The sequence below is a fragment of the Nymphaea colorata genome, chromosome 12, assembly GCF_008831285.2.
Source record: "Nymphaea colorata isolate Beijing-Zhang1983 chromosome 12, ASM883128v2, whole genome shotgun sequence".
NCBI lineage: Eukaryota > Viridiplantae > Streptophyta > Magnoliopsida > Nymphaeales > Nymphaeaceae > Nymphaea > Nymphaea colorata.
Window position 1 is genome coordinate 19009499 of NC_045149.1, and position 21560 is coordinate 19031058.

Here is a 21560-nt window from a genome sequence, read left to right on the forward strand (position 1 = left end):
TAGAAAATGATGCATAGACAACAAAATAAGAAATGAAAAAATATTAAACTAAATATGAAGCAATCGTGCAAATTAAAAATTTCCAAGCGATGCATATATGGGACAAAAAAAAAAGGTTCCATACAAAGAAAACTGAGGAAGAAACAAGTGCCACAGAGAGGTTTATCTTCCGGTCAATGTTGGATTCAGCAACATCAAGAGAGAGAGAGAAAGAGAGACAAGCCAAGCCATTCGGGATCCAGCTCAGCTTGTCTCATAGGCGCCCACGGCTACAAGCCTTCAAGCTTATTATGTATCTAGATTAAGCACATGACCAGTAGCATCTTCTCCAAAAACTGTGGAAGCCCCTCCCATTATTCAAGAAATATGAAAAGCTGATCGCGGTGGCAAAGCCAGCTCCAAAACCTAATCCCATTGATATGTACTTCCACATTTTCTCTTCATCTGTTTCTCTCAATCCAACAAAAGGAAACAATGTGGCGCCGTTATTGGCTTCACAAGACAGTGAAAATGGTGGTCCACAAAGACTAGGATTCCCTTCAAATCTTAGAGCATCAAATGTGGAAACATGTGGTGACTGAGGGATTCTTCCAGAAATATCATTGTATGACAGATTTAGATACCCAAGAGAATTGAGTGTAGTAAGTTCTTCTGGTATGTCACCTGAAAGGAAGTTATGAGATAGATCCAACGATTCTAGATGTTTCAGGGCACCAATACTCCTGGGAATTGGGCCTTTGAGTTTGTTCCTTGAAATATTTAATGCCTGGAGCCCATTAAGATCTCCAATCTCTTCTGAAATGTCACCCTCAAAAAGGCGTTCCATATATGAGCCTCTTCAAACGGGGCTTATTGCTATTGATTCGATGATCCCTATAGGACACAGTCAACGAGAATTAATTATTGGGGATAGACAGACCGGTAAAACAATAGTAGCTACAAATACTATTCTCAATCAAAAAGGTCAAAATGTAATACGTGTTTATGTAGCTATTGGTCAAAAAGCATCTTTCAAAACTCTGGTTACAAAAGAAAAAAAAAATCTAATTAAGAGTTTGACAACACTTTGCCTGCCACTGGCCCCTATTTTATTATTAAACTAGCATTAGCAAATTTGTTTAACTTAAAGCTGATCTACTATTATTTAAGTTAAACAGTGAAACTGTCCAAAATTTTAAGAGAGAGGGTGGAGAGAGAGAGTCAAATATATGGTGTTTTCTTGGCACTTGTATATCTTTTCAAGAGGCTTAAATCAAGGATATTGAAGAAATCTATACAAAATAAATGAGAGTAACCAATCATGGCTGTATATAATAGAATATTTGTCCCAAAAAGTCAAGTCGATCTAGGTATTGGATTTTGAATCACTTTGGGTTCCAAATCTCATTGGGATCCTTAAAAGTTGATGTATAGGCTGAAAGTGTATCCTGCCATATCAACCATAAAATGAAATAGAGAGTGATATTTTTGTTATTTTATTAATATATCATGAATCGATATTTTATGTGGTCTGGATGAAAAAATATTGATAGAAATATTGCGACAAAGTTCTTATCAAATTTCAATTTAAATGTATAATTTCAGATACTTTATCTTTATTATCTGATAAGATTTTGAATATAAAAGTTGGATTTGGGTTAGATTCAGATTTCAAATGTAAAAGATTGATTCAATTAGATATCATTTCTCACCAATTAAATAATGTTTTCTAGCAAAAAAATGTCCGGTACTTCAGGAAATAGCTGGTATATGCCACATTCACCTAGCCTTTGATGCAAATTAGGGTCTAGTGTGTCACGATTTCCCATGCAAAATTTAGTCCTATATTTATTGTGGAGGGAAAGTGCTTCCCTCTCTGCAGCTATAAATAGAGATGACTTGTGGGAGGTCAAGGCACAAACTCTAAAGCAAAGAGAGTTGGGAAAAAAACCCAAATGATGTTCGGTGTTTGGTGAAGAAAGGCCTCTGGGCGGCTTGGCTTTATTACTTTTTTGTTTTTTTTACTGTTTTGAGTTATGATCTTGCTTTTGCTTCGCTTATGTGATAAACTACATTATATTTCTTGCCACATTATTTTAATTGTTGCACTTGTGGATCTATTCAGATGTTCCACGCAACATACCTAGTCAAAAGTTAACTGAAACATGTCAAGCAGGCTATTTTTTTTTTAAAAAAAACCCCAATTTCACTTAGCATTTGATTGGATGCACTTCAGAAGTCAATATTTCAAAATGGATTTAAATTAGTTAGGCGCAAATGTTTACATTGATGTTCCATGTTGAATGAACGAATCAGTACAACAATTTTGAACAATGTGAAACATATTGACTTGGGTCATAAAAGCTCTGGTTAGCAACAATGGATGCTGGGGTGTTTGGGTTCAGGGTTCTAACTGAATGTGGGCACGAATAGACAAGAAATTGCAACATAAACTTTCCATGCAGAAAGGGCAAGTGGGTAGGAAGAAGGAAGGCGGATGAAGAAATAAAGCTTTTGCATATTTAATTCACACAAGATGGAGACGTGAAGCATCTTGGCAATGCCCACCCTCACAACGGCTCCCTTGTTCGGCCCCTCATAAAGGACGTCCACGTGTGGTTCTTATCATTTTCATGAAAAACTTTTTTTAAAAAAAAATATTTGTCCCAACAAGTGCAACCGCATGTGGTTCGGCTCCATTGAAGATACTTGAAGCACTTAAAACTGTATCGTGCATAAAGTGCAACCGCATTTTTCTTTTTGGGTTGCACTTTATGCACGATATATCAGAAGAAAGAGAGAGAAGGGCTACATATATATATTTATATATTAATTTCAACTAGTCTCTAGCTACAATTAATTTTCGTTGCATAAATGCAAGAGAGAGAGAGGGAGCTGTAGAGAGAGAAAGAGAGGATTTGCTCTGTGGAAACTGATTATAGACAGCAAATGATATTCACTTCAGGTTGTTTTATGGGTAAACATCACATGTTTTGGACTTCTATTATTAAATCGACTCTTTTGCATCGCTGAACCCAAAATAAACTATCACATGTTGTGCGGTTGGAAGAGATCTAGCTCCGCTTTCCCCAGACTTGTTCCACATCCATGTTTCCATGGTGACAAAGGTGAGGTAGGGTTGATTTCTTCATCTATGTTACTGGAGCCAAGCCAGGACGTGACGCCCATTTTCATGTGCCCAGCACCGTGGGAATGCACCTACACTGCATGCATCAGCACATTGGTGTCCTGGGAATGCACCTACACTACACTGCATGCATCACCACCTTTGCTACGTTTCTGCTTACTAAGCATCCACTTCTCCATCCCCCACCTGTGGACGTGTCAAACGCAGCACCAACAGGACGTTGAACTACAAATCTTAGTTAGGACCTGGCCTGGTTTTGGCACGTTGAACTACAAATCTTACTTACGGGAATTTTTCTTAGGCCTATTTTGTGCTTATAGTTTTAAAAATAAGACTTGCATTTTTTATGAAAATTTAGGAAAAAATGTTAACTAAGAATGTATTTTACTAACATAAGGTAATGTAGAAGAAAACGCAGCTAACCTTTTCTTAATGTAAAAAAGTTTCACTTTAAGTCTCTATTTGATAGTTTTTTTGTGAAAAAATGAGGTTTTTTTAATAAGTACAGAAAATGATGTCTTTTCTAAACTTATAAACAAAAAATTAAGTCTGAAAACATTTTACTTAAAAATCCCTTCCTTGGAAGCCACAGGTAGGGCCAAACACGGCCTGGATTCCACTCAGCCTTGGCTTGTCCCATTGATAGCTGTTATTCACTAATAAAGTATTATAAAAAATTAATAAATTTTAGTTAATCAGGCTTAATAAAAAAAAAAATCAGGTCAAAGTCAAAGAACAGGTCCAACCCATTAGCCTGGGTCGAGTCCTCACTCTCTAACCAAGTTCGGCGTTTAGGCTCGCAGCTCATATTGAACCCATTAGTCTTGAAATCTTATTGAGGCGACTCAAGCACCCATTATAATAAAAAAGGGAAAAAACTTGTTGGGACAAATATTTTTTTTTAAAAAAAGTTTTTCATGAAAATGATAAGAACCACACGTGGACGTCCTTTATGAGGGGCCGAACAAGGGAGCCGTTGTGAGGGTGGGCATTGCCAAGATGCTTCACGTCTCCATCTTGTGTGCATTAAATATGCAAAAGCTTTATTTCTTCATCCGCCTTCCTTCTTCCTACCCACTTGCCCTTTCTGCATGGAAAGTTTATGTTGCAATTTCTTGTCTATTCGTGCCCACATTCAGTTAGAACCCTGAACCCAAACACCCCAGCATCCATTGTTGCTAACCAGAGCTTTTATGACCCAAGTCAATATGTTTCACATTGTTCAAAATTGTTGTACTGATTCGTTCATTCAACATGGAACATCAATGTAAACATTTGCGCCTAACTAATTTAAATCCATTTTGAAATATTGACTTCTGAAGTGCATCCAATCAAATGCTAAGTGAAATTGGGGTTTTTTTTAAAAAAAAAATAGCCTGCTTGACATGTTTCAGTTAACTTTTGACTAGGTATGTTGCGTGGAACATCTGAATAGATCCACAAGTGCAACAATTAAAATAATGTGGCAAGAAATATAATGTAGTTTATCACATAAGCGAAGCAAAAGCAAGATCATAACTCAAAACAGTAAAAAAAACAAAAAAGTAATAAAGCCAAGCCGCCCAGAGGCCTTTCTTCACCAAACACCGAACATCATTTGGGTTTTTTTCCCAACTCTCTTTGCTTTAGAGTTTGTGCCTTGACCTCCCACAAGTCATCTCTATTTATAGCTGCAGAGAGGGAAGCACTTTCCCTCCACAATAAATATAGGACTAAATTTTGCATGGGAAATCGTGACACACTAGACCCTAATTTGCATCAAAGGCTAGGTGAATGTGGCATATACCAGCTATTTCCTGAAGTACCGGACATTTTTTTGCTAGAAAACATTATTTAATTGGTGAGAAATGATATCTAATTGAATCAATCTTTTACATTTGAAATCTGAATCTAACCCAAATCCAACTTTTATATTCAAAATCTTATCAGATAATAAAGATAAAGTATCTGAAATTATACATTTAAATTGAAATTTGATAAGAACTTTGTCGCAATATTTCTATCAATATTTTTTCATCCAGACCACATAAAATATCGATTCATGATATATTAATAAAATAACAAAAATATCACTCTCTATTTCATTTTATGGTTGATATGGCAGGATACACTTTCAGCCTATACATCAACTTTTAAGGATCCCAATGAGATTTGGAACCCAAAGTGATTCAAAATCCAATACCTAGATCGACTTGACTTTTTGGGACAAATATTCTATTATATACAGCCATGATTGGTTACTCTCATTTATTTTGTATAGATTTCTTCAATATCCTTGATTTAAGCCTCTTGAAAAGATATACAAGTGCCAAGAAAACACCATATATTTGACTCTCTCTCTCCACCCTCTCTCTTAAAATTTTGGACAGTTTCACTGTTTAACTTAAATAATAGTAGATCAGCTTTAAGTTAAACAAATTTGCTAATGCTAGTTTAATAATAAAATAGGGGCCAGTGGCAGGCAAAGTGTTGTCAAACTCTTAATTAGATTTTTTTTTTCTTTTGTAACCAGAGTTTTGAAAGATGCTTTTTGACCAATAGCTACATAAACACGTATTACATTTTGACCTTTTTGATTGAGAATAGTATTTGTAGCTACTATTGTTTTACCGGTCTGTCTATCCCCAATAATTAATTCTCGTTGACTGTGTCCTATAGGGATCATCGAATCAATAACAATAAGCCTCGTTTGAAGAGGCTCATATATGGAACGCCTTTATGACCAAAGTGAATATTTTTTACATTGTTCAATATTAAGTTAATATTGTACTGATTTGTTCATTTAAAAGAAAGCATATCAACTTAAAATTGTATCATTTTGCTCAATATTAAACAAACTAAGAGGAGCCATTTAGGGATTCAAACATGAGATGATGGAAAAAATGTCCATCCACAAGCTAATTGTAACTCAGCTGAAAGCGTGATTGGGTAATTGGACCAACTCGCTGCATGGGTTCGAAGTTGGAAACCATTCGAATTTGGATCTAGATTTGGTCAAGTTCTGGGTCGCGGCTAGAATTCACTATTTACCGGTAATCATATTTCTAACCTAAGCAATTGGATAAATGTGATGCACAAGAATTTGATCCATTTTTGTGTTGCAGTTTCAGAAGAAATTAACCATTCAAACACAAAAAAAAGGATCAAGAACAAGAAGCACCATACCGCTGTACTAGTTGTCCTTAAAGACTAGGTTTTCTCAAAGAAATGAGAAAAAAAAAACAATATGGAAAAATAAATTTAACGTCCGGTTAAGAAATTGCATTCACATTTAGGAAAAATGGCATCCAATTGAATTTAGTTTTAGGCAAATATTTATTCAATTATGATTCAGTTTTAAATAAATATCTTGAATCCAAAATCCGTACATTATTTGTAATGTTGATTCTTAACATATCATAATATGGTTGGATTCGACTGTGCATTTAAACGGTGGATTTGAATTTAGTTGTGAATTTAAAAGTAAGATGGGAATCATATTTAGATTTTGAATATGTGAACATTCTATGCATCAGATGCAGTGGTGGGTACATCTGATTTGAATTAGACATTTGATATCCCTAATTAGAGCCTGCATTTTCAAAATATCCCGATTTTGGTCACAGGAGGTATGAACAAAGTGTTTCAGGATATCGTCCATTTAAAAAAGTAAGGCCCGGATATCGCGTTATTACTTTATTATCGTTTAAATGTTAGGTTGTCGATTTTGTCTTTAATTTTAAAGGTGAATAATATAACTTTGTATGGGTAAAGATCACCGCTTGGCTGAAGGTCCAACGCTTTATTCCCTTCGTGAGTAGCCCCTTTTTATTGCCCAAAAGAGTTTACACCTCAAAAATTTGAGTTTCAAAAAAAAAAGTTTCTTTTTTAGGTAACACAGGAAACTTAAGTCCCTCAATTTTCTATTTCTTTTTTCTTGAACCAGCTAGAAAAAAAAATAAAGCAAGTTTCTCCCACAACGTAGGAATGTTGATAACTCCACTTTTTATATTATCGCAAATATGGCTTTCAGCCGCCAATCCAACTTGTATGTTTTAAAAATTTTAGATTATCACAATTGCACTTATGAATACATGCTTCTAAATCATAACTGTTTAAGTTATTGTGACTCACACAAGTTGCAACTCTAAATCAAGAGTCTAAGTTGGCAGAGCTAACCAAGCTTTGACAATTACTGTTCAGACTCGATCAACTCCAAGCTCATGAGTTCATGCTTCTACATCATTATCGCCTGTGTTACTGCAACTGAAGAAACTTGCAACCCTAATTCATGACTTTCACTTGGTGAGCTAATCAAAGCTTTGAGAATTGCCGTTCGAATCTCACAATAAAATGAGGCCAATTACGCCTGTTTCTCACGAAGAAATGAGTCAAAACAAGTGACGCCGTGACCAATAGATAAATCATTTTCAGAGCAACTCTTGACAAATTTTGGTTGTTTGCCAACCATGCTCATGGATACTCTCCCATATATTGAGCTATTCTGGCACATTCAGATTTTTCATATGCTTATGGAGATGGGTTGTCCAAATCATCTCAGACAAAGTACCTAGCATATCAATATTTGTGAATTTCCGCAGTCATGGTGAATTTTAGAGCCTGAATATGGCAGCTGTTGTAGTTTCATGTGTTTAAAGATCGTTGGTGTTGGTTGAAAATTTGTAGTTGGCTTTTCTTTTTTAACCAGTGCAATGTCAGACTTACTTTGCCAAACCAACCATTGGCTGATAATTGAGAGATATTTGGATTACAACGGTTGTTTTCATGATTCTCTCTTGGATAAAGGGAATATGTTAGATTTTCGTCATTTGTGCTGAGTTGCTTGCGGCCTTGATCTTCTCCTTTATTAGCGAGAGATCCTCCTCCGATCTTCTTTCCTTGATTGATTTTATTTGCACTAGTTGGCATTTCTTTGACCCTATCTCTTCTATCATTATCGGTTCAACAGCTCCCCTCAAGCTAATGGTGGATGCTACCAATGGAAGCTTGTTGATCATGTGAGAAAATTGTTGCCATGTCAATGGTTTAGTGAAAACATTTGCAATCTTATCTTTGAAGGAGATATACTTGACATCAAGTTCTCCACTAACTGTCTTTTCTCTCACAAAATGTATGTCAATTTCAACATGTTTGCAACGATTGTGGTGAACAGGATGAGTGGCATTGGTCAGCGACCTATATTCAGCTTCGGTACTGGATCTGGTAACAACATCTTGTTTCTTCGAGCCCCAAGATATAAGGTTGTGTCCAAGGAAAACAGCGTAGCTTCTTGTACGTCTGTAAGTCTGTGATCATCTGGGCTGCCTGCCCAATCGACATCACTATAAGCTGAGATAGATAGAGAAACACAAGGTTGAATAATTAACTCAAGAAATATGGTGTGCTTTAAGTATATGAGGATTCTTTCTACTGCGTTCCAAAGCTCTTCTATTGTTTGATATATGTATTGGCATACTCTATTAACAGAGTATGTTGAATATAGTATTGTCATGGTGGCATACTAGAATGCACCAACTACACTCCCAGACACAGTAGGATCATGGAAGCTGTGACCTTGATCAAACACTGAGAGAAAGACGTGCCATGGGAATAGCAACCGGTTTGGCACCCAACATGTTTGTCCTCTTGAGCAGGTCATAGGTATATTTTTGTTGAGAAAGTTTTAGGCCTTGCTAAGAAAAATTTGCTTCTATACCCAAGAAGAAATGAAGTTGGCCAAGGTCCTTCATAGCAAATTCCTGTCTAAATATCTGAATAACACTATGAATTTGATTAGTGATGCTTCCAGTAATGATTTATGTCATCGATAGAAATTAACACATATATAACACATTGCTTGTTCCTCTAAATAAAAAGTGAAGTGTCAGTTTTGACACTAATAAAACCCGATTGTAAGAGCAAATTGTTCAATCGAGCAAACCAAGCACCAGACGCCTGTTTCAATCCATAGAGAGCCTTTTCATGCTTGCAAACATGGTTAGGTAATCTTGTGTCCTCAAACCTGGGAGGTTGAGCCATGTATACTTCTTTTGAAAGATGTCCACGCAAAAAAGAGTTTTGAACGACTAGTTAATGTACTGCCTACTCATGGCTCAAAGCAGTCTTTAGCACAATTCTAATTGTAGTGGGTTTGACTACAAGGCTAAAGGTTTTAGAATAGTCCACACCTTCAAGTAGCCTTTAGTCATATGACGAGCTTTGTACATTTCCAAATTTCCATCTGCCTTCTGTTTAATCTTGAAGACTTATTTGAATCCCACGACATGTTTAGTAAAATCATTTGGAACCAATCTCCAGGTGTTGTTTGTCATGAGAGCATTGTATTTGTTTTGCATTGGTGCTTTCCAATGCTCATTTGCACAAGCCTCTTTAATGGTTTTAGGTTCAGCGTCTATATTAAGTTTGGCATGAAGGGCAATAGGCAATGGGTGTTTGGTAGAAGAACATAGATGATAGTCATGGTATCTAGGATTAGGTTGACGAGTGCTTACGTGGGATCTTGCAGTCATTTGGTGTGCGTGGACAGTTTCTTGAACAGGTTCATGGGTTTGGTGATCTTGACTAACTGATTCAAATATGACGAACCTGAGAATGCTACTGCTCGGTATCAGCCAAGGCTTGGTAGATTTCCTCCTCGATTTGAGCACAGTTATTGTCATACAGCTCCAACAGCTTCCTGAGTATGGGCTTCACTGTCTCGGACAGGATGCCAATATGCCTCATGGCCTGAACGACCGAATTGAACCATGAGCGCGGCGCCATCGCTGCCGATCCCTACTGGCTGGAAAATGGCAGTTTCAAATGCGGTCCCAGAATTCCATCATCAGTTAAATGAGAAGGCAAATGCATGAAATCCGGATCCCACTACACTGAGAATACCCAATTCCTTGGATCCAAACACCAATCAAAACATGAAAAACAAACTCACAATGGATGTTGGGGTGTCTGGGTTTAGGGTTCTAACTGAATGTGTCACAAGAAATTGCAACATAAACTTTCCATGCAGAGAGGGTAAGTGGGTAGGAAGAAGGAAGGCCGAGGAAGAAATACATGACAAAGAGGATGAAGGGAGTGCACACCTGAGCCTTATCCTCTGCTTAGTGATGGATTCAGCAACAGCAACAGCAACACAGAGAGAGAGAGAGAGAGAGTTAGGTTTTTTGGCTGCTAAGGCATCTATGGAGTCTTAAACAGCCACCTGTTTACGAATCGAAAGTTTGAATCGTTTCGAATCGATTGAACTTCGAAAGGAAATGGTGAGGGAGCGGCTTGCTGAGCCGTGGGTGCCCATGAGACAAGATGAGCTGGATCCCGAATGGCTTGGCTTCTCTCTTTCTCTCTCTCTTGATGTTGCTGAATCCAAAATTGACCGGAAGATAAACCTCTCTTTGGCATTTGTTTCTTCCTCAGTTTTCTTTGTATGGAACCATTTTTTTTTGTCCCATATATGCATCGCTTGAAAATTTTAAATTACCACGATTGCTTCATATTTAGTTTAACTGAATTTTTTCATTTCTTATTTTGTTGTCTATGCATCATTTTCTAGCTTATGTAGCCACCTTCTTTCTCTCTCACCTTGTTTTCGTTTCGCCCTTACTTGTATATGGGCAATGAAGGAGGTTGCTTATTGATGGCTAAGCAATAAAATGACTGAAAATTTTGCTTACATAATCCTGAAAACAGAAGATTTAAAAGCAAGAATGAAACCAAAAAAAGAAAAAAAAAAAAGAGAGAAATATTCACTCGTTACGCAATGGCCAAGAGAATGCAAAAAGGATATGCAGATGTGGTTTTAGCCTTCTAGAAAGGCGGCATCTCTATCCCTTTCTGAAAAAAGAAAGGAAGGTGCTGCAGTTTGATGCTTTTGCCCTCTTTAGAAATTTTATGAATTGGTAAGTTCAATGGTAGCTATTTGATAATATATAAGTTTTATGGCTTTTAGTTTTAGGTATATATATTTGTTTGGTGAGGATTTTTCCAAAAAGTTGATTATGGTTTGCTAAAGAATAAATAGCAGCACCTCTGGATGAATGTGAAATTGCAGTTTGCTAATCAGTTCACATTATAAAATGAACTTATTTAACACCAAGAAGAGTTCTATCTAGTGATATCAATATTAGCATCAATGTTGCATATGGCTTGCCCACTTATACATGTTTTATGCTCTGCAGAAATCTACATTAGAATGAAAGAAAATGAAGCAGCCGAGTACCCTCTCCTCCAACAGTTAATCTAAATTCATATTGGGCACCCCAAGCTAATAATAGGTTGTCACTAAAGTAGGTGCTTTGATGCAAATTTGGTTGAGATACCTGTTGAAATTGAGACTCCAGACCACCATTATTATCATGTGACCAAAATCACTTCTTTCGTGTTTATTCTTCATCAATATTTGGACCATAGGTTAGTGATCAATGCTCTGACCAAATAAGCCATGATGTTTCAGCTTGCTTTTTTCACTACGAGAGAAGTAGAAGCACTTGAAGAACTTACCTGGGTACGCAATTTCTCAGCAGCCTATTCTGCATCATTTAATTATCTTCATTTTCAACAGGTTGTCATTTTATAGCAACTCTTGTTTACATGATATGAAGCAGCAAAGTGACCAGCGTAGTGGAGTGGTTTTCAGTGTGTCAGAGAGTTGAGTTAGAAAGGACTTGAATGAATCGATTTTCATATTTTTGGGTTAACTGTTAATGGGGCTTGGTCATAATTAATGTTGATCCAAAATAAAACTCGACGCAAGTTCTTTTTGATGCAAGTCACTAGCTCGTGATTTTGGTTATGAAGTTTCACAATAATGCTACTTCATCTATAAGTGAAAACTGCTGAGAGTGTGGCAGAATCAAAGAATACCCTTAAAGGGTACAAGTCACACCCAGACCTTATAACTACAGTTTACTGTAAGCTGCAAGTCCTACACTTTTGAAGCTTTGTGTTGATTCTTCAGATGAGCTCCATGGGTGAATGAGATAGTGGTAGGTTGATACGTTGAAACATGATTTTTGGCCATTCTGTGGAATTAGCATGCTTCAATAAATCGCCATAGGATCTGCGCAGGTCTCAACTGTTTCTTTAATTGTTTAATGCCATGTTTAATGGTTCATACCTATTGTTTAGGCCTATATTGTAGAGACAATTTTCTTCAGAAAGAAAAAAAGAGAGTGAGAGAGTGGAGTTTGCTGATTCATTTGAACCCAAGCATTAGCAAAATGGTTTAACGTAAAGCCAATCTACTATAATTTAAGTCAACAGTGAAACTGTCCAAAAATTTAAGAGAGAGAAAGAGTTTCAAATATATGGTGTTTTCTATGCAGTACTGGTGGAATTTTGGCACTTGTATATCTTTTCAAGAGGCTTAGCTCAAGGATTTTGAAGACATCTATACAAAATAAATAAGAGTAACCAATCATGGCTATATATAATAGAATATCTGTCCCAAAAAGTCAAATGCATCTAGGTATTGGATTTTGAATCACTTTGGGTTCCAAATCTCATTGGGATCCTTTAAAAATTGATGCATAGGCTGAAATTATATCCTGCCATATCAACCACAAAATGAAATAGATAGTGATATTTTTGTTATTTTAATAATATATCATGAATCAATATTTTATGTGGTCAGGATGAAAAAATATTGATAGAAATATTGCATGCATAGACAAAGTTCTTATCAAATTTCAATTTAGATATATAATTTCAGATATTTGATGTTATTGCTTGATAAGTTTTTGAATATAAAAGTTGGATTTGGGTTAGATTCAGATTTTAAATGTAAAAGATGAATTCAATTAGATATCAGTTCTGATCAATTAAATCATGTTTTCTAAAGCAAAAATTTGCTTAAAATGTCAAGTACTTCATGAAATATAGCTGGTATATGCCACATTCACCTAACCTTTGATGAAAAATAGGGTTTAGTGTGTGACACGATTTCCCATGCAAAATTTAGTCCTGTATTTATTGTGGAGGGAAAGTTCTTCCCTCTCTGCAGCTATAAATAGGGACGACTTGTGGGAGGTCAAGGCACAACTTATAGGGCGAAGAGAGTTGGGAAAAAACCCAAATCATGCTCTGTCTTGGGTGAAGAAAGGCCTCTTGGAGGCTCGGCTTTATTCTTTTTTTGTTTTTTTTCTACTGTTTTGAGTTATGATCTTGCTTTTGCTTCGCTTATGTGATAGACTACATTATATTTCTTGCATGTGCTTATAGTTTCCTTTAAATTATTGTATATTTCAGCTCATTAGGCATGCATTGACACATTATTTTAGTGGTTTCACTTGTGGATCTTTACAGATGTTGCACACAACATACCTAGTTCAAAGTTAAGTGAAACATGTTAAGTAGGCTATTTTTAAAAAAAAAAAAAACCCAATTTCACTAAGCATTTGATTGGATACACTTTAGAACTCAAGATTTCAAAAAGGATTTAAATTCGTTAGGCACACATGTTTACATTGATGTTCCATAACTTCGTTGTTACTTTTTTAAATGGACGATATCCCAAAACTCTTTGTCCATACCTCCTGCGACCAAAATCGAGATATTATGAAAATGCAGGCTCTGTTTAGGGATATCAAGTGTCTAATTCGAATGAGATGTACCCTCACTGTATTTGATGCATGGAATGGAATGTTCATATATTCGAATTTGGACACAACAAAGAAAAGCCAAACTATATCCAAATCCAATTTTCAAAATTCAAAATCTAAATCTGATTCTCATCTTAACTTTTTAATTCACAACTAAATTTAAATCCACCGTTTAAATGCACAGTCGAATCCAACCATATTATGATATGTTAAGAATCAACTTTCAAAATAATGTATGGATATTGGATTCAATATATTTATTTAAAACTGAATCATAATTGAATAAATATTTGCCTAAAACTAAATTCGATTGGATGCTATTTTTCCTAAAGGCGAATGCAATTTCTTAATCGAATGTTAGATTTTTTTTTTTCTATATCGGATTTTTTTTCTCCTTTCTTTGGGAAAACCTAGTTTTTAAGGACAACTAGTACAGCGGTATGGTGCTTCTTGTTCTTGATTCTTCTTTTTTTTTGTGTGTGTTTGAATGGTTACTGAAGCTGCCACACAAAAATGGATCAAATTCTTGTGCATCACATTTATCCAATTGCTTAGGTTAGAAATATGATTACTGGTAAATAGTCAATTCTAGCCGCGATCCAGAACTTGACCAAATCTAGATCCAAATTTGAATGGTTGCCTCTCTTTGGCTTTATTACTTTAAAAAATTTACCACAATGGGGGTTCTGAAGTGCAACTCATGCTAGACAAGTACACAGGTGAAAGGGGTTTGACTGCATGAAAACAACAAACCTCAGCTTCAAATCAATCGACTTTTTCTTATTGGCGCTTACTAGTAAGAGATTACTAGTGAGCGCTAATAAGCAAAGTCGATTGATTTGAAGCTGAGGTTTGTTGTTTTCATGCAGTCAAACCCCTTTCACCTGTGTACTTGTCTAGCATGAGTTGCACTTCAGAACCCCCATTGTGGTAAAGTTTTAAAGTATTATTAGCCATTAGCTTTGATCGCCATTAACAAAGTAGAAGAAGATAATACGTTAAGGTAATGTCCTCATAAGAACAAGATATCAGCTAGTGTTTTGATTCGAATAAACGTTATTAAAGAAAAGTAATGAGTAATGACCAAGGTTGCCATCGTAATCATACTTATAAGACCAATGATTATGGCCATTACTCAATTGTATAATACTATTACACATTTAAAAACAGGAAAAGTACTTGTAATTTTAATAATAAAACCTCTAATTAACAATGTGGTTTCCAATTAGTATAGTAGGTGGCTTTTGTTGGCGCCTTTCTTCGAGTGGATCCAAAATATCTGGCCGATCTGCCTTGACCATAATTAATTATAAAAATAATGAGAATGTTGACCATTGTTATGGAACAAAAACAGATTAATCACATGCTAATGAGGCAGTGCCTCGTGGAGTCAAGGAGGACTTGTGAGTGTGTCTGAAACTAAAACTGCTTTAGGTTGAAAGCACTTTGGTGACTACTACTGACTAGAAATCCATCTTCTGGTAGATTGTGTGCGAGAATGATTAATCATCTCAATTATTCACGTCTCTGATCATTTCGGTTCTGGCATCCTTTCTTTTAATCATACACCAATGAAGTAGAAGTGAATCATACGTCTGCTCTTTTACCATTAAAGTTGCTCCATGCTCTCAAAAGAGCATGAGTTCGACCTGCTTTTTAAGTTTTGCCTACACCTGGATAGCAACCAGAGAGAAAGGAGGAGGAGATGCCATCCAAGGAGCGAGACTTGGTGTAAGCTTTAATGGCGAAGAAACCTGTTCCGAGAAATAAAATTTTGAAACTTGGTGTAAACGTATTATTTGAAAAAAAAATGCGTATAATAATACCCGAGAAATAAGTCAGCCATATAAAATGGCAATTAGACTCGTCTTTTCAAAAAAAACGTCTAAAATAAAAAACGTGAAATAAATGGCAACTATGGGGAAGTGTTCTCTCAAACGCCTTCACTAACTTCTTCGGCCAACCAAACACACCCTTTAACTTGCCACCATACCATTTTCAATGGTGGCAAGCTTGCCTGCCACCATTAACTCTAATTCCGATCATTCTGTTTCCATGTTCTTAACATAAATGGTCAGATTTGACAAACTCTGTTCATTTGAGCGCCATTGGAAAGTGGAATACACCGATGAATCCATTCACATACAACTTGCAAAATTACCAAACATGAATTCCACAAATAAATGCTGAATTGCTGGATTTAGCAGGATGGATCACACCCATCTTGCAACAGCAAGTGCCACAATTAATGGTGACAGTGGAAATATAAAGCCTACTTTTCGACGTGTTAGTAGGTGTAGTCTCTCTTCCTATGAACTCCCAAATGAAGAGTATAAGCTCAGTGCATACGTGCTTGTATATGTATAAAATTAAGCATATTTCTTCCAATGCCACATTAAATTGTATATGTTAGTAAGGGAACTTTGTCATGGCCAGGTTTCAGTACACAAAAGGAAAGAACAATAAAAGCTACTTTATATTAGTAGTGAGAAACGTTAGTAGGTTACGATGGCTTTCAATATAAGAAATGATGCCTTGTTTTATTTTAAAAAGTAGTTCATCATAATATCTAAAAAAATATCAGATGTAGTTAAAAATACGTCGAAAAGTAGGCTTTATATTTCCACTGTCGCCATTATATTGGAATACGATTAGATATCATTATAGATGTTCACCAAACCGGTTTTTCAATTTCTCGAAGGCTTCGTGCACACATTAATTGTTGCACTTGCTGTTGCAAGATGGGTGTGATCCATCCTGCTAAATCCAGCAATTCTTTTTTTTTTTTTTGGAATTCATGGTTGGTCATTTTGCAAGTTGTATGTGAATGGATTCATCGGTGTATTCCACTTTCCAATGGCACTCAAATGAACAGAGTTTGTCAAATCTGACCATTAATTTTAAGAACATAGAAACAGAATGATCGGAATTAGAGTTAATGGTGGCAGGCAAGCTCGACTGGAGCTAAAGCGAGTCGAGTTCAAATTAAAACAAACTCGAGCTTGAAAACGAGCGGGGCTCAGCTCGATTAAACTTAGATCGGCCAATGGAAAATATTAATTAGCATGAGGAGCTCATATTTCTAAACCACTAGTGTCTTTAAATATTAATTGATCTTGATAAAAACGCTTCCCTGTATTGAATTATGAAATCATCATAATATCTAAAAATATATCAGATGTAGTTAAAAATACGTCGAAAAGTAGGCTTCATATTTCCACTGTCCGTCTGTCCCCATTATAACCGAATCGTAATACAGTTTACAGGTCGCAAAAAATATATAAATTGCCCAACAAAAAAACTATTTTTTTAAATAAAACAAGGCACCATTTCTTATTTTCTGCATCTTGTCTAATGCAATAAAAATTTTAGAGTATTTGGAGTTCAGACACTGGTGAAGCCAGTAATTCTTGGTTAAGGAGTGCTAAACGTATAATCAACAGATGGTGGAGAGGCATTAAAACATATGAATTAGATTAAAAATAAAGCTTAAGAGGCTACAATAATACATACAATTATATAAATTCATAATGAACCAATGTACAGCTAATTGTTTTTCAATCCACCCTGAAGAAGAAGCAAATATAACTTGTAATATAGCGTATGGGTATATAAACCGTCATGAGATATTTGAAAAGCATTGACGTAGGACTATATTGAACTTGACTCTTATACCAACTGTAACGACTCAGTTCAAAACCAAATTGCGCGTTTAATAGACAAGGATTCGGTGCATTTTAATCACACCACCATTGCTAGGTCTCGCATTGAACACTTTCATTTTACTTCTCATGAAGGGACCTTCATCTTTTAATGGATGATTTGCCGTCTTTTTGCTCTTTTTCTTTTTCTATTTTGGGGCCGATTCTGCTTTTGGCTTTGCCTTTTACCAATTTGAAATCTTACAAGAAAGACCAAACCAAACGATTGTAGTTTTGGCTTAAGAGGGTGCTTTGTAAAAAGTTAGTCAGCAAAAAGCAAAACAAAAAAGAGATTCACTTATTGTCAGAGTTTATCATATAATTAATATCCAACTCCAACAGTCCAACCTATTAGCAAGTGGCACATCCATTCCGTCTTAAGTCTACCCTTACTTTTTATTGGATTGAGATAATTAGATGAATGCCTTGAAAGAAAGAGAAACAAAAGAAAGGAGTAACTTAGAGGGAATGGCAGACACGCTTTTAAATATCCTAAACGCGTGTTAGGTTGGTAACTGCTTAACACTGTCAATTGCATAGAAGTCAGTGATGAAATTTAAAGAAACTGGAAAAGTAAAGAAGGTAGGTTTCTGGTTGTCATAAAGATTGGAATACGATTCCCACTTATTTGGACATTTCAACCGGCAGATTTTTGTTCATTCATATCTTAACTGTTTTTTGAAATTCGTTTCTTGTATCTTGAGGAGTTTAGTATGGCTGATTGAGTTGCATTGGCTAAATCATACATACGCCACAAGAGCGGGAATAGTAGTCTCAAGAGGTGTTTGATTATTTTAGATTTGAAATCCATTGATCCGACGCAGCATGCTTTTGTTGATATAGTAAAAGATAGATGGTAAAAGTCCATGGTTCATCAAACTAAAGGATCTTAGGTCAGACAAAAGATTCATATGTAAAATTCTTATTTAATCTTTTTGCCTCGAGAAAAGGTCGGATTTAAGATGAGAGGAGGGAATGACTGATTTTAAATCTACAGTTCTCAAATCATGAAGATTTTATATGAAAGAATCTGCATGAAACTTTTAGTGATATAGTCTCTCAGCCTGAGTGCAGTTTTTTCATAAACTAAATAGCCCCGTAACTTCGGGAGAAGTATACATTGTAGGCCACCATTGCTAGGTCTCGAGATAATTAGGTGCTTTACAGGGTGCTTTTTAAAAAGTTAGTCAGCAAAATGCAAAAAAAAAAAGCAATAAAAACAGATATAAAGTTCTTATATCTAAGTTGGCCATTAATATTTCATGCCTTCCAAGAAAGGTACTGGATTTGGTAAGAGAATGGTATGGGGAACCCTCAATTCTAATTTGAGCATTAATGGCTTGTAGGAAAGATGCTGGCAGGCCTTTTGCTTATAATCGAAAGAACAAGCTCTTTCTTTTGTAATTTTTCAATAATGGATGCACTTTATTAAAATTAATAACCAAGAGTTTGAAGTGAATTTCTGTTAGCCTGAGAAGTAGAAAATCGTAACAGCATTCTTTTTTTATACGCCACCATTTCTCTCTATGAATACAAAGGGTCATCCTTTTTTTTTGTAGAGAAAATAAAGCAGAAATCAACATTAGAACGAGAGAAATGAAATGTTTGCCTCAGCTATGAGAAATCCTCGAGCAGCCATGGCAAAGATCAGTTCTGCTTCTCTCAGTCCAAAGCAAAAATGAAAGTGAAGTAAAAAGACGAGAGGAAGAACTTGTTTAGTGCATGATGAGGCCACGCAAGCAAAAGTTCAGCTTCATTCATGGCACAAAAATCTCTTCATGCAAAAGGTGAAAGGGCAATAGAAGACTAGAAAACATCAAACACAATATAGTATCAACTGATATGATCATGAAGTAGGTGATGGATACAAAGTTGGTGTACCATATAAAGAGGAAAGATATGTCATGTTTGAACTTTGTCCATACTTAGAATGCTGAACCCCACCCACAATAGGTCACAACTGAAATCTCTAGTTTGTTAAACACCGAATTTAGCTGCAAAATCCCTCCTGTAACAACAAAGTTATGGAACATCAATGTAAACATTTGTGCCTAACTAATTTAAATCCATTTTGAAATCATGAGTTCTAAAGTGTATCCAATCAAATGCTAAGTGAAATTAGGGTCTTTTCAAAAAGAAATGGCCTACTTAACATGTTCCACTTCACTTTTGACTAGGTATGTTGTGTGCAACATAGATCCACAAGTGCAACAATTAAAATAATGTGTCAATGCATGCCTAATGAGCTGAAATAAACAATAATTTAAGGGAAACTATATGCACATGCAAGAAATATAATATAGTCTATCACATAAGCAAAGCAAAAGCAAGATCATAGCTCAAAACAGTAAAGAAAACAAAAAAAGAATAAAGTCAAGCCACCAAGAGGCCTTTCTTCACCAAAGACAGCATGATTTGGGTTTTTTCCCAACTCTCTTTTGCCCTAGAATTTGTGCCTTGACCTCCCACAAGTCATCTCTATTTATAGCTGCAGAGAAGGAAGAACTTTCCCTCCACAATAAATAAGGACAAAGTTTTGCATGGGAAATTGTGTCACACACTAGACCCTAATTTGCATCAAAGCTTAGGTGAATGTGACACATAGCATCTATATTTCATGAAGTAGCTGACATTTTAAGCAAATTTTTGCTAGAAAACCTGATTTAGTTGATCAGAACTGATATCTAATTGAATCCATCTTTTACATTTCAAATCTGAATCTAACCCAAATCCAACTTTTATATTCAAAATCTTATCAGACAAGAAACATAAAATATCTGAAATTATATATTTAAATTGAAATTTGATAAGAACTTTGTCTATGCATGCAATATTTCTGTTAAGATTTTTTCATCCAGACCACACAAAATACCGACTCAGGATATATTAATAAAATAAAATAAAAATGTCGCTCTCTATTTCATTTTGTGGTTGATATGGCAGGATACAGTTTCAGCCTATGCATCAATTTTTAAGGATCCCAATGGGATTTGGAACCCAAAGTGATTCAAAATCCAATACCTAGATGCATTTGACTTTTTGGGACAGATGTTCTATTATATATAGCCATGATTGGTTACTCTCATTGATTTTGTATAGATTTCTTCAAAATCCTTGATCTAAGCCTCTTGAAAAGATATACAAGTGCCAAAATTCCACCTGCACTGCATAGAAAACACCATATGTTTGAAACTCTTTCTCTCTCTTAAATTTTTGGACAGTTTCACTGTTGACTTAAATTATAGTAGATCGGCTTTACGTTAAACCATTTTGCTAATGCTTGGGTTCAAATGAATCAGCAAACTCCACTCTCTCACTCTCTTTTTTTCTTTCTAGAAAAAATTGTCTCTACAATATAGGCCTAAACAATAGGTATGAACCATTAAACATGGCATTAAACAATTAAAGAAACAGTTGAGACCTGCGCAGATCCTATGGCGATTTATTGAAGCATGCTAATTCCACTGAATGGCCAAAAATCATGTTTCAACGTATCAAGCTACCACTATATCATTCACCCATGGAGCTCATCTGAAGAATCAACACATAGCTTCAAAAGTGTAGGACTTGCAGCTTACAGTAAACTGTAGTTATAAGGTCTGGGTGTGACTTGTACCCTTTAAGAGTTCTTTGATTCTGCCACACTCTCAGCAGTTGCCATTTATAGATGAAGTAGCACACTTCAGAACCAGAATCACGAGCTAGTAACATGCATCAAAATTTTCTGCTGGTGACAATTTAGAAGAGCAACAATTCTTCCATCGAGAGTTACAGATGAAACGAGAGAAAGATCCTTGGTTCTTAACAGTTAACCCAAAAATATGAAAATCAAATCATTGAAGTCCTTTCTAACTCAACTCTCCGACACACTGAAAACCACTCCACTACGCTGGTTACTTTGCTGCTTCATATCATGTAAACAAGAGTTGCTATAAAATGACAACCTATTGAAAATGAAGATAATTAAATGATGCAGAATAAGCTGGTGAGAAATTGACTACCCAGGTAAGTTCTTCAAGTGCTTCTACTTCTCTCGTAGTGAAAAAAGCAAGCTGAAACATTATGGCTTATTTGGTCAGAGCATTGATCACTAACCTATGGTTCAAATATTGGTGAAGAATAAACACGAAAGAAGTGATT

At 35.7% G+C, this 21560-nt stretch overlaps 1 protein-coding gene across 1 annotated transcript; it reads right to left on the reverse strand.

Annotated features, from left to right (window-relative positions):
• Positions 1–301: 301 nt before the first annotated feature.
• Positions 302–826, reverse strand: LOC116265297 (receptor-like protein 54). The gene has a single exon (XM_031645850.1). It carries the CDS (start codon positions 824–826, stop codon positions 302–304), a length of 525 nt encoding a protein of 174 aa, XP_031501710.1.
• Positions 827–21560: the final 20734 nt, after the last annotated feature.

What these genes read in the sequence shown, in the direction of transcription:
- LOC116265297 (XM_031645850.1), bottom strand. Translation starts at nt 826, where the DNA reads ATGGAACGCCTTTTTGAGGGTGACATTTCAGAAGAGATTGGAGATCTT.